The sequence below is a fragment of the Glycine max genome, chromosome 9 (genome assembly GCF_000004515.6).
Source record: "Glycine max cultivar Williams 82 chromosome 9, Glycine_max_v4.0, whole genome shotgun sequence".
In the NCBI taxonomy this organism is placed as follows: domain Eukaryota; kingdom Viridiplantae; phylum Streptophyta; class Magnoliopsida; order Fabales; family Fabaceae; genus Glycine; species Glycine max.
Window position 1 is genome coordinate 35312906 of NC_038245.2, and position 12476 is coordinate 35325381.

At 31.0% G+C, this 12476-nt stretch overlaps 2 protein-coding genes across 3 annotated transcripts; both read left to right on the top strand.

The window, feature by feature from the left end:
• The first annotated feature begins 1159 nt into the window (after window positions 1-1159).
• Window positions 1160-3332, top strand: LOC100791018 (heavy metal-associated isoprenylated plant protein 31). Its single transcript, XM_041004924.1, has 3 exons — window positions 1160-1442; window positions 1830-1911; window positions 2822-3332. Exons 1-3 carry the CDS (start codon window positions 1437-1439, stop codon window positions 3148-3150), a joined length of 417 nt encoding a protein of 138 aa, XP_040860858.1. The 5' UTR covers window positions 1160-1436; the 3' UTR covers window positions 3151-3332.
• A 3392-nt stretch (window positions 3333-6724) lies between these two features.
• Window positions 6725-7851, top strand: LOC100780373 (heavy metal-associated isoprenylated plant protein 39). Of its 2 annotated transcripts, none has more exons than XM_003533954.5 (3): window positions 6725-6890; window positions 7122-7200; window positions 7319-7851. In XM_003533954.5, exons 1-3 carry the CDS (start codon window positions 6882-6884, stop codon window positions 7570-7572), a joined length of 342 nt encoding a protein of 113 aa, XP_003534002.1. In that variant the 5' UTR covers window positions 6725-6881; the 3' UTR covers window positions 7573-7851. The 2 variants fall into 2 exon arrangements, with proteins under 2 accessions (XP_003534002.1, XP_040860859.1); XM_041004925.1 differs by having other exon boundaries at window positions 7125-7200.
• Window positions 7852-12476: the final 4625 nt, after the last annotated feature.

The window sequence follows — 12476 nt, forward strand, 5'->3', positions numbered from 1 at the left end:
CCTCATCTCTCATTATTTCATATTTAATAGATAAGCATAAAATTGTTGCATTGACGACTCATCAGACAATAGCAGTACCTAAGAAATTGAAATCAAACTCTTTTTTTTTTTCTTCTTAGGAGTTCATTCTTTTGATGAGTATTACTATAGGCACCGAGCTTTAAGGTAACAACAACCACTTGAAACTAAGAGGAGCTTAACTTTTTGGTTAGCTTCTACGTTCACGAATATAAAATTAAGTTCTATCTTCTATGCATTGCAAACCATTGTGCATTGATGCGATAGCAGGAATTATGTTATTACATCATTTAGTTTCTCATGTTACATGTCTAGCACGCACGCACCAACCTCCAATTCCAATGTTTTGAAGTATATGATGGACCCTTGTTAGATTAAAAAAGAAAAGTTGATGTCATACTTATCATCCTTCATCCCTTTAAAGATACATAAAATGCTGAATGATGTTTTTTTTTTAGAGATGAATGCCGAATGATGTTAAACAGATGCCAATAACAGATAAAATCTAAAGAAATGAAATAAAAGGAAGGATTAATACACTCATGTATGGGTACTATGCACAATTAATAATTTATATAAAATTTAATTTCCATATATAATCCCTTAAAAAAATTACATGACATCTTAAAAATTAATATAATTTGACCATTCGTGATAAAAGTTACCGATCGATCTTATATTCCCTCGCTCTTATATCACTTGATACCTCTTTAAGATATATATAAAAATGAGTGTGAAAAAGAGAAATAATTAGGATTCAATCAAAATAATGGGCATTATTTATACATGTTAATTACATGGCAACCCGCCATGCACCTTGGTTAGTTTACAAGCAAGGTCCTACACTTCACCACCACAGCAACAACATATGCAGCTAGCCATCATGGTGTGTGTCCAACAAAGAAAAGAGAAGAAAAAAAAAAGGAGGGAATCGATCAGTGATGTCCACCATTAGCATCATTTCCACTCAGAGATGTTCAAATTTTATTGGCAACAGGGGTGGTGCAGGGGGGGTAGCAAGTAAGTCAATGGGGACAGACAGGGGAGAGACAGAGGAGAGGGTGTGTGCCTCAAAATTGGGGAACGCAAGAGAAAGCCACGCTTTTGTTTGTTGCCTCATCCCACGCGTGAATATACTAATATACTACTGTTACTTTGCACCCTTTTGGAGGGTTTTCAAGACCCAATGAGCACCTTTTTCAGCCTAACTGTTTAAAAGAGACCCTTCACGTAGGCTTGTAAACCAATTAGCAGCAACTTCACTTTGATCCAAGTTAAAGGCAAAGGCCAAGGCTGAGTGAACACACCACACACCACAACACAACATTCTCTTCTTTTTCTTATCATAGATAGAAGCTTTGATTGCTTCAAACAAGAAGGTGTCATCCTTCCTTGTTTCTGTCTAGGATAAACAAGCAATGTCTGTAAGTCCCTTCTTATAATTATCTCTCTCTTTGGCACACCCAAAGAAACACATAATGGTTTTGTTCATAGTATTTGTTTCCAGGAAAAGAAGTTGATTAGGAGTTTATGACTGAGGTTGGTGCAATGTGGTACATTGCAGCAGAATTAGTCATGCTATAACGGTTTTGCACAAAGTCATTAGGAGTTCATGTATTTAGTGCAAGATTGAATTTCAGTTGGGATAGTTCAAAAGTAATTTTACTCTCAAAAAAAAATTCTTCTTCTTCATCTTCTGGATTGAAATTGTACATTTGAAATTCTTAAAAATACTTTTCCAACTGATATCTAAACAAGGCCTTATACATTATTAAGTTCAAAAGAAGTCCTAACAACCATTTTTCTTGCAGAATATGATAGAGGTGAGAGTTCCAAATCTTGATTGTGAAGGATGTGCTTCGAAATTAAAGAAAGCTCTCTTCAAGCTCAAAGGTACATTTTGCATAATAAGCAATTCTGTGTTTTATTTTTATTTTATTCTTTTGAGCTCCCCTTTCTGGGGGCCATGGGTTGAGCTTGTAGACATTGGCCATTGCATGGCAACAGTAATGTGAATCTTAGCATTTTAGTTGGGCTTTGATTTCAAAATTCCCATGTGCATTCCTCACTTGCTTTGCTAAGTGTACAACCCTAATTAAGTAAAGAATTTGGTACACCATACCATTCTGGGGTCCATGTAGACCTCCCTGTTGCCTGTTGGGCTCCATTTTTCTTCATGCTACGTTTTCCAAATCCAACAAATTAGGTGGCTCCTCTGTCACACCTTAGCCAAACTACATTATTTGTCATTAGAAATAAAAATAACATTTCTATAGTCTTACAGCAAATGTATTATGCAGTTATGTTTTTTTAAGAAATTGACCTTCACATTGTTATTATTACTACTCTTGTTAGTAAAACTTGCAAGTTATATACAATTATGCATTTTTTAAGAAATTGACCTTCCTTTTTTAGTAATCTAATTTCGAGGTGAAAGCTTGCAAGTTATATACAATTATGCATCCTGAAATACTTCGTTACTTTCTAGTTTCTACAATGTGTATTGTGTTACAAGGATAGATGATATCTTATAAGTGTAAAACTTTTTTGTTTTAGTTATGAACCCAGTGAACAAAAGAGAATTACACTTTTTTTTTTCTTAAAAAGTGAGTTCAAGAAAAACATGGCTTGATGAGCTGTCATTCAGCATGAAAATAAGCATGCCCAAAAGCAAGCAAAAAGTACTATAAAGCAACTTTTACATAATCAAAGTTGGGTCACCATTGATCCAAATGTATGATTAATTGTTAGTTGCATATTTGTGTGCACCATGTTAACTTTTGAATGAATGTGTGATATGCAGGAGTAGATGAAGTAGAAGTTGAAATGGAAGCACAAAAAATAACAGTGAAGGGCTATGGCTTGGAGGAAAAAAAGGTTCTTAAGGCAATCAAACGTGCAGGGAAAGCAGCAGAACCATGGCCATTTCCGGGGCATGCTCATTTTTCCTCATTTTACAAGTACCCTAGCTACATTGTTAACCATTATTATGATGCATACAAAAGTGAAGCAACCAATGGGGTCCACACATTCTTCCACACCCCTGCAGTGTATTCAGTTGCTGTGGCATCTGATGAAGCCTTTGCTTCTCTCTTTAGTGATGATAACCCTCATGCTTGCACTATAATGTAATTAAATTTAACCATGTTCATGTATACTTTGTTTCATGGTCACTTTAGGTTTCTGTTTGAAGAGAAGGTGAAGAAGAAAAGTTGAGTGAGGCATCTTTTCGTAGGGAATTTAGTGCTTGAGTGTATTATCATGTGCCTCCTTTTAATATTCATTGCGTTGCTTGGCTCCTTTCTTTTCGTAATTTGAAACTCAAATGTTAAATAACTGATGTCAATAACTTCTAATAAACTCACGCAATCTGAACATATCAAGATGCTATACAATTTTTTTTTAAAAAAAGTATCAACATCATTCCGTTTAAATATTTGATAATTTTAATATATAAAAGACAGAAATTTGTTTAAGGAAGTGAGATCCATTTCCAATCTTAACATTTCTGATTTTGTTTTCTGTATAAAAAAAATTTAAAAAGGTAAAATGGATGCACAAATTTTTTATACTATTAATTAAATAAAAATCATCTTAGTTTTGATTTTTAAATAATTAAAGTAATTATTATAAGAATCAATAAATTAAGAAACTAGAAGGTAGAAGGTAAAATTTGTGTAACTATAAAAAAATAAATGAGTAAATTTTTCTTAAAATAAATTATATATTTTTAATTTATGTTGTCTATATCTACATAAAAAAAAAGTCTAGCTATCACCACCAGTCAATGATCAATTCTGTTTATTTTTTTTTACATTTTATTTTCTTTTTTCTCTCACTTTTTTGTCACATAAAAATCTGTGCATTTCCACTGAACTCACTCCTAGTATGTTATTAGAACATCCAATGAGCTGTTAATAATTTGTTGTTCTGAGCTTAATTGAATGAAAAGATTTCACTAAGAATAGAATATCAAGAATTTCAAGTTGGATATGCAATATGAGTGAATTGATGTAACTCTTCTAGTACTATCTTTCAACTTTTACCGATAAAAAAATGTACTAAAATAATCAATCAGATCTTTTTATAAATATATTCTTCACATTGATAAATATTTTGTACAAATAATATGGATAAAAAAAACTCTTATGAAATTCTCTCCCATAGGGATATGACTCTGACAACATGAGTGGAGATATTCAAGGCATTTCGTTAAATTATATTGTGTAACAATTGTTACTTGGATTTTCTTCCTCCATTAATCATTTTTCTTCTACACCCCTCAATAAGAGGAAAATTCTAAAAACACCCTTATGTAAAGTCCATATAGGACTCAAACCTATGATGTTCGCCTTATTAGCCTAATATTCTAATTAATTAAACTAATAAACAAATTATATTATAAAATAATTAATGTCATTATATATAACACTAAAAATTTTAATATATATTTAATGCACATGTAAGTTTACATAATAAATTTTGTGACGATTAATTTTGATCAAATAATTAATTTTTAGATATATAAATTTTTATTAAATCTATAATTTTTATTTAAAGTTTATATGTGTACAAAAATATATTATTAGATCAAAATTAATTGTAATAAGATAAAAAAAATCTACTTAATATAATAATATTTACACAAATATTATAAAAAAATATAACTAAATTTATCAAAAAAACATTAAAAAAATTAAAATATTTTTTTAATTTTCTTAAAAATATTTAGGTAATACGGATGGTCAATCCCTATGCATCATACACGCAAGGGTAATCTTAAAATATTTTTAAAAAGTGTTGGATGCAGAAGAAGAAAAAGAATGAATGTGAAAAAGAAAAAACAAAAAACGCTTTGCTACTGTGCTACTATTAAATGCAGGCCAGGAGAATCTTGATTTACAAAAGAAAACAGCCGAGAAGGTCCTTTCCAATATTAGGCCCATCCAAATTGACCCCCTAACTGTAATTTCTACTTTGAACCATTGAACTTGAATCCGCCATCATTATTCAACCACTTGACTTGACCCCTCCATCGTCCTTGTATGACTAGTAGTTAAATGTTTACTAATTAAGATGGAAGGAGTGAGTTTGGTAGAAAAGAAATTAATCTCTTCTGTGAATATACATGATGGTTTTAATAAAATATATTTTTTATATTTTATAGTAATTTAAAAATTATCATAATAATTTTTTTAAAAATTCTCCAACTCATCAGAAAAAGAAACTTCAATTAATTTAGAGTTTGACCAAGATATAAATAAAATTTGACAAAAACTTATTTTTGTTAAAGATTAAATTAAAATATTACTCCATGATACAATTTTAACTTAAACACATTAATTATGATAATTTTTAATTTATATATACTTGATTAATTTGTTTCAGATAAGTTTGATTAATTTCTGCTGAGCTATATCATGCATCTTTCCTTTTCACAAGTTTTGAGGTAACATGAAGATCGTGAAAAGCATATGCCATTAGAGTAGACAATCTAGGAAGAATATTGTGTATGTAAGCCATCCGAATGTCTTATGTGAAGTGACAACTCTTTTCTTCATCATAATTTTACACACAATAATTCTTTTTCTTGATAAGGATATTTCTGTCGGTGCCCCATTAGCATTTGGTAAAAAAAAAAAAAAAAATCATTTTTAAATGATGCATGTGTTCGAATGTCAATATTTGTCGTATATCAAACATGACCAACTTACTTGAATGTTGTATATATTTTGTTTTGATTTTCAACATAATGGAATTCTGAGCTAGATCTTGTATAACAAAATTACCAAGGATCTAAACTAACATTCAAACTTTTGTGCTACAAAACAAAAGAAGAAAGAAACGACAAAATTTAGAAATACTTTATGGCATTTGGCACTGCATTTGACCACGATTTTATTATTTTTTATTGAATATTCTCCAAAAAGAAATAATAAAAAAGATAAAATCTAGGAAAAGAAAATATACCCTATCTAAGAGAAATTATAGTAATAAACAAGTGAAAAAAAATATTAATAACATACTTCTTTTATGTTTTGGTGTACTCTGTACATTTAAGTGAATTTTACACAAATCTCATTAATAAAATAATAAGAACTGTGTTAAATAAATTAGACTCACATTATTTAATAAAAGTTTCACTTAGTAATAAAAAAACGTATCGAAAAGAGTGATGTAACTATCATCTCTCTTGAACAAGTGACCAGTCAACTGATCAATGTATGTGTTTGGATTTGAAAAAGTAATAAAAGTGAAAAATGAAAAGGTGCTTTATCATGAGAAGTAGTAATCATTTAATATTTTTTTATGGTGAAGATAAAATAATAAATAGTTATTTTTTAATGTATTAATGTGATTTTATGGGGTAAAATTAATTTCACCGTGTGGTTTTTTGTTGTTGTTGAGAGGTTAATTTCACCGTGTTATTCAAATACACCACTAGTAGTAATTTAACTTGACCTTCATGATTTTTTTTTCTCTTCCTTTCCAAATTCCAATTCACTTTGCGTTTACATATTCTAATGTGCAATGATCAAGTTTGGTTTTCCTATAATCGATCAGAAAATATAACAAGATGAGAAAGAAAGTAGAAAAAACCAAATGGCACAGAATGTCATCACCATGCCTAAAACACTAAAAAATTTGTCCTGTGTGCTGTCGAATTGCACCTTATATGCGGCAAGAAATGTGCATTAAGAGGGTCCATCTGTTGGATGTGACTTCCACAGTCACACGCACAAATAAAAAAGAAACTCTAAAACCTCACGCCTTTACCCCTATATAGTACATGCTCATCAAAATTCTCAAACCCCTTCTTCTCTCTCATTCTTGCTTTCACACACACCCTTCTTCCTCTTCAAATGGCTCAGGTACCAATTTTCATTTCACAATCTCTTTCTTTCCCTTGGATTCCTTATGCACATCATCATGCTTGTTTAATTTGTTACTTATTTATTTTTTAATATACTTGTGTGTATATATATATATATATATATATGATCGATCCATAGAAATAATTTAAAAAATTATGTAATTACTAATATTATTTACCATTTTTTCCCCTTCTTTGTGCATGTTATCCCTCTTTGCATCCACAACAGAAGGTTGTGTTAAAGGTTATGACTATGACTGATGACAAAACAAAGCAAAAGGCTATAGAAGCAGCTGCAGATATCTATGGTGGGTGGTTTGTGAAAATCAAAACCAAATTTTCTACCTTGAATTCATGTTAATGTATAATAAGTTATATAACCAATGATTAATTGATCTGTTTAACTTTTGGTGTTTTGATCCAAAGGGGTTGATTCAATTGTTGCTGATGTGAAGGAGCAGAAGTTGACAGTGATTGGTCAAATGGACACAGTGAAAATAGTGAAGAAGCTGAAGAAAGTAGGAAAAGTGGATATAATATCAGTTGGACCTGCCAAGGAAGAGAAGAAAGAAGAAAAGAAAGAGGAGAAAAAGGAAGAAAAAAAGGAAGAGAAAAAGGAGGAGAAGAAAGGGGAGAAGAAGGAAGAAAAAAAGGAAGAGAAGAAGGAGGAGAAAAAATAATAGAGACAATACTTGACTATCATCTGGTTTTGTCTAATTTTTCCCTTTTTTTTCTCTTCTTTTTATTTATTTTGTTTTGCATATTTTCCCATATTCAGAAGCAATTGTAAGCTGCAAAAATTGTCTATAGAGTCTTTTTCTTTTTTTGCTAATGTGGATTTTTTTCTCAAATCTGTTGTTCATCACAATCCTTTTTGAAGCATGGATCAATCTTCAATTGCTAAGAAGGAAATGAGTTTTAATAAAAGAGTATCCTAAAATTGGCCAATGGACAAGAAACAAAGGCAACATTTATTTGTAATTCTTCCCTTTCTCTCTGTTTTATACTGTATTTTCTAATGTCGAGAGCCAGTGAAGGTATGGTAAATTGGTTGGCTTCAAAATTGTTATGATAATAAAATCGTAGTGATGCAAATGATTTAAAAAATTTCTTTATTCAGTCAATTATTATACTTATGACTATTTTCTTTTTCTATGTTATGCTTATGCAAGTGGCTCATGCGACTTGTGACTATGATAATATCGATGCTATTTTGTTCCTGCTTATGAACAAAAACCAAGAAATTTTCGGTAATCAAGAAATTCCTCCTATTGGTTGGCTGTGGGTCATTTGATCTTAGCAGAATGGCACCAAAGTCCAAACTGGCTAGCCACACAAATATGGTTTTCCAATTATTTTTCTAAGGAGACGACTCCAGCATAGGATTAATGAGCAAACCATGTTAATAAGATATTGTACGAATATAATTTATTAAAAAATAGTATTGCTAATTAAATTAGTCATTTTTAATAAATGTAAATTAATATATATATATATATATATATATATATATATATTAATTTACATTTATTAAAAACGACTAATTTAATTAGTAATACTATTTTTTAATAAATTATATTTTCATAATAATTTTTAAAATGATTGGGACTCATTTTGTCTCTTTTTATTTAATTTTTCTACCTAATTAATGTGTATTAGTCACATTCTTTAATTCTCAGAAGAAAAAGAATAAATTTATCTTATTACTAGAATTTACTGGATTATTTATTGACTACAAAAGTTATAAAAATAATTAAAAATATTTTGATTAAAGAATAATTAATACAACAATTAATTTAAAAAGAACTTTATAAAATGAGGGAAAACATTTTAAAAAAAAGTAGGATAAATAGTCTCACTGAATGTGTGCCAGATATATTTGTGCCGGATATATTTGTTGTTCTTTTTACACTGTCGGGAACTAAATTTTAGGTTAAATTACCCATTTGGTCCTTATAGTTTCATGGTTCTTACCTTTTTGGTTCCTATAGTTTGAAAGTAGTTTTTTTAGTCCCTATAGTTTACATTTTAATTTTCTTTTAGTCCTTGTAGTTTAAAAATATTCTTTTTAGTCGTTATAGTTTACATTTTAATTTTCTTTTAGTCCTTGTAATTTGAAAACTATAGGGACTAAAAAAGTAAGAATCATGAAACTATAGGACTAAAAAGACCATTTTCAAAATTACAGAAACTAAAAGAGAATTAAAATGTAAACTATAGGGACTAAAAAGAACACTTCCAAACTATAGGGACTAAAAAAGTAAGAATAGTGAAATTATAGGAACCAAATAAATAATTTAACCTAAATTTTATATTTTTATCTTTCAAAGACACATTTACCAGTGTATTACACATTAAAAAATAAAAGTGACTATTTACCAAAAAAGAATGATATAAAGACTGATGTATTAGTTACTACCAAAAAGTTTAGACAACCACCCTCATTCAAGTCATATTTTAGAGTCATCTTAACAAAATATTCGTAAGAACCTTATTTATATCAAAATAAAACATTAATTTCTACGGGAAGACTGTATAATAATTTAAAATAAATAACATAACTTGTATTAAAAATAAAAAAATAATTGAAATATCTACTAAAAATATAACCCGTCCTTATTATTTTCCTTAGACCACTTCAATTCGTTTCTTTTAAAAAAAATGAACTTTTTTTTATTAATATTGATAACTAGAAATTTTTTTTCCAAAAGTAAAATTTAGAGTATTATTTTAATATCTTTTTCTAAAATGTTAGGTAAAATTTTTTTTAACAATGTACGTGAAATTCAATATGTAAAATAATATTTTTAATTGAATGGTTTGTTAGAGTTAGTTTCTAATTGATTTGTTAAGTTGTGAATTAGTCAATAACTAATTCTGTTATAGTTAGTTATTGGCTTTGTGTTAGTTGTTGTATGTCTATAAAGCCTATATAAAAGGCTCGTTAATGATGAAGATGGATAAGAGAAATTTCCATCTAAACGTATGTTTCTAGCCTCCTAAATAGTTTACTAGATATCTAACAGCTGGTATCAGAGCTCCGCAAGGGACCTGATACAAGAAATTATAGTTTCTTGAAAGAGTGAGAAAGAAGAAAATTGAGTTGAGAGAGTCATGGATGATGGAAACTATGTTCAACCCACGATTCCTAGATTCGATGATCATTATGATCATTGGACAATGTTAATGGAAAATCTCCTTCGATCGAAGGAATACTAGAGCTTGGTGGAAAATGGGATCACAACAGCACGAGCAGGAGCAACCCAGGAACAACTGAAAAAGTGAAGAGGATAGCAAATTGAAGGACTTAAAGGCGAAAAACTATCTATTTCAAGCTATAGATAGAAGTATTATGGAGACAACATTAAATAAGAATATTGCCAAGGAGATTTGGGACTCCATGAAGCAGAAGTACCAGGGTTCTACAAAGGTGAAAAGAGCACAATTACAAGCTCTTATGAGGGAATTTGAAATTCTTGGAATGAAAGAAGGAGAATCTGTAGATGAATATTTTGTAAGAACTCTGGCCATTGTGACTAAGATGAAATCACATGGTGAAAAGGTGGAGCAACTTACAATAGTTGAAAAGATACTAAGGTCCATGACTGCCAAATTCGATTATGTGGTGTGCTCAATTGAGGAATCTAACAATGTGACTACTATGACTATTGATGAACTTCAAAGTAGTCTCATGGTTCATGAACAAAGAATGAGATGGCATAAAGAGGAAGAGCAGGTGCTGAAGATCACTAATGCTGGGAGAACAGGAGGTAAAGGAAGGGGTCGTGGTAGAGGTGGAAGAGGTCGAGGGAGACAGTTCTTTAACAAATAACACGTGGAATGCTTCAAATGCCATAAATTGGGGCATTTCCAGTATGAATGTCCCATTTGGGAGGAGAATGTCAACTATGAAAAGTTTGATGATGAGGAAGAAATGTTGCTTATGTCCTTCACGGAAACAAAATCCATTGATAAAAAAGGAGTGTGGTTCTTTGATTCAGGGTGCAACAACCATATGTGTGGAATTAAAGATTGGTTCTTTGATTTTGATGATAAATTCAAAGAATCAGTGAAACTGGGTGACAATTTGAGGATGAAAGTTAAGGGGAAGGGCAGTATCAAATTGAAAATTGAAGGGATAACTTAGGTAATTACAAATGTGTTTTACATCCCAGAATTGAAAAACAATCTTCTTAGCATTAGTCAACTTCAGCAAAGGAATCTCACTATAGTTTTTAAGCAAGACATGTGTAAGGTCTTTCACAATGAAAGATGTCTTCTTATGTCTAGCAAAATGTCTACAAATAGAATGTTTGCCATAGCAGCTCAAGTGATTGTCCTTTCCTGGTTGCAAATGAAGAGTGAGGGAAGTACATATCTATGACATTGTAGATATGGTCATCTCAACATCAAGGGACTGAAGATTCTTGCACAGAAAGAAATGATTAGAGGCCTACCAAAACTTCAGGAGTCTTCCCAAGTGTGTACAAATTGTATGGTTGGCAAACAACACAGATAAGCGATTCCAAAGGAGAGTTCTTGGAGAGCCTCACAAAGATTGGAGCTTATTCATTCTGACATCTGTGGACCCATTAATCCAAAATCCAACAGCAATAAAAGGTATTCCATTACCTTTATTGATGACTACAGTAGGAAATCTTGGGTTTATTTTATGTCAGAAAAATCTGTTGCACTTGATATCTTTAAGAAGTTCAAGATTATGGTTGAAAAGGACTATGGAAACTCTATTTGTTGCTTGAGAACTGACAGAGGTGGAGAATTTAATTCTTGTGAGTTTAACAGCTTCTGCAGCAACAATGGTATTAAAAGGCAACTTACTGCAACATACACACCACAACAAAATGGTGTTACCAAGAGGAAAAACAGAACTATCATGAACATGGTAAGAAGTATGTTGTCTGAAAAAGGAGTTCCTAAATAGTTCTGGCCAAAAGCTGTGAAATGGACAATTCATGTGCTCAATAGAAGTCCTACTCTAGCTGTGAAAAATGTTACTCCTGAGGAGGCATGGAATGGCACCAAGCCATTAGTCAAACACTTTAGAGACTTTGGCTGTATTGCCTATGCTCATGTTCCAGATGCTCAAAGGAAGAAGTTAGATGACAAAAGTATCAAGTGTGTGCACTTGGGAGTGAGTGAAGAGTCCAAGGCTTACAAGCTCTATGATCCTATTACTAAGAAAGTCATTGTTAGTAGGGATGTGATATTTGCTGAGAAAGAAAAATGGAAGTGGAACAAGGAAGAAATAGGAGAAAATAAGAATTTAGAAGAATGCAAAGATGATAATGAAAGTTCAGAAGGGGAAAATGCAGAGATTGAAGCTGCATAGAACACTGATAATGAAAATGCAAAATTAGAAGATCAGAATCCTCAAGCGGCAGATTCACCAAATCCTGCTCAAGGGAGGAATAGGAGACAACCGGCTTGGTTAGAAGACTATGTGACAACTGATGACCTGCACAATCTTGTTATATTCAGCACTGCGGAAAATCCAAATACTTATGAGGAAGCAATGCAAAACAATGTGTGGAGGAAAGCTATGGATGTTGAGATTGAAGAAATT

Coding starts and splice junctions, on each gene's coding strand:
- LOC100780373 (XM_003533954.5), top strand. Junction 7,201..7,318: donor AGCAGCTGCAGATATCTATG/GTGGGTGGTTTG, acceptor TTTGATCCAAAG/GGGTTGATTCAATTGTTGCT.
- LOC100791018 (XM_041004924.1), top strand. Junction 1,912..2,821: donor AGCTCTCTTCAAGCTCAAAG/GTACATTTTGCA, acceptor TGTGATATGCAG/GAGTAGATGAAGTAGAAGTT.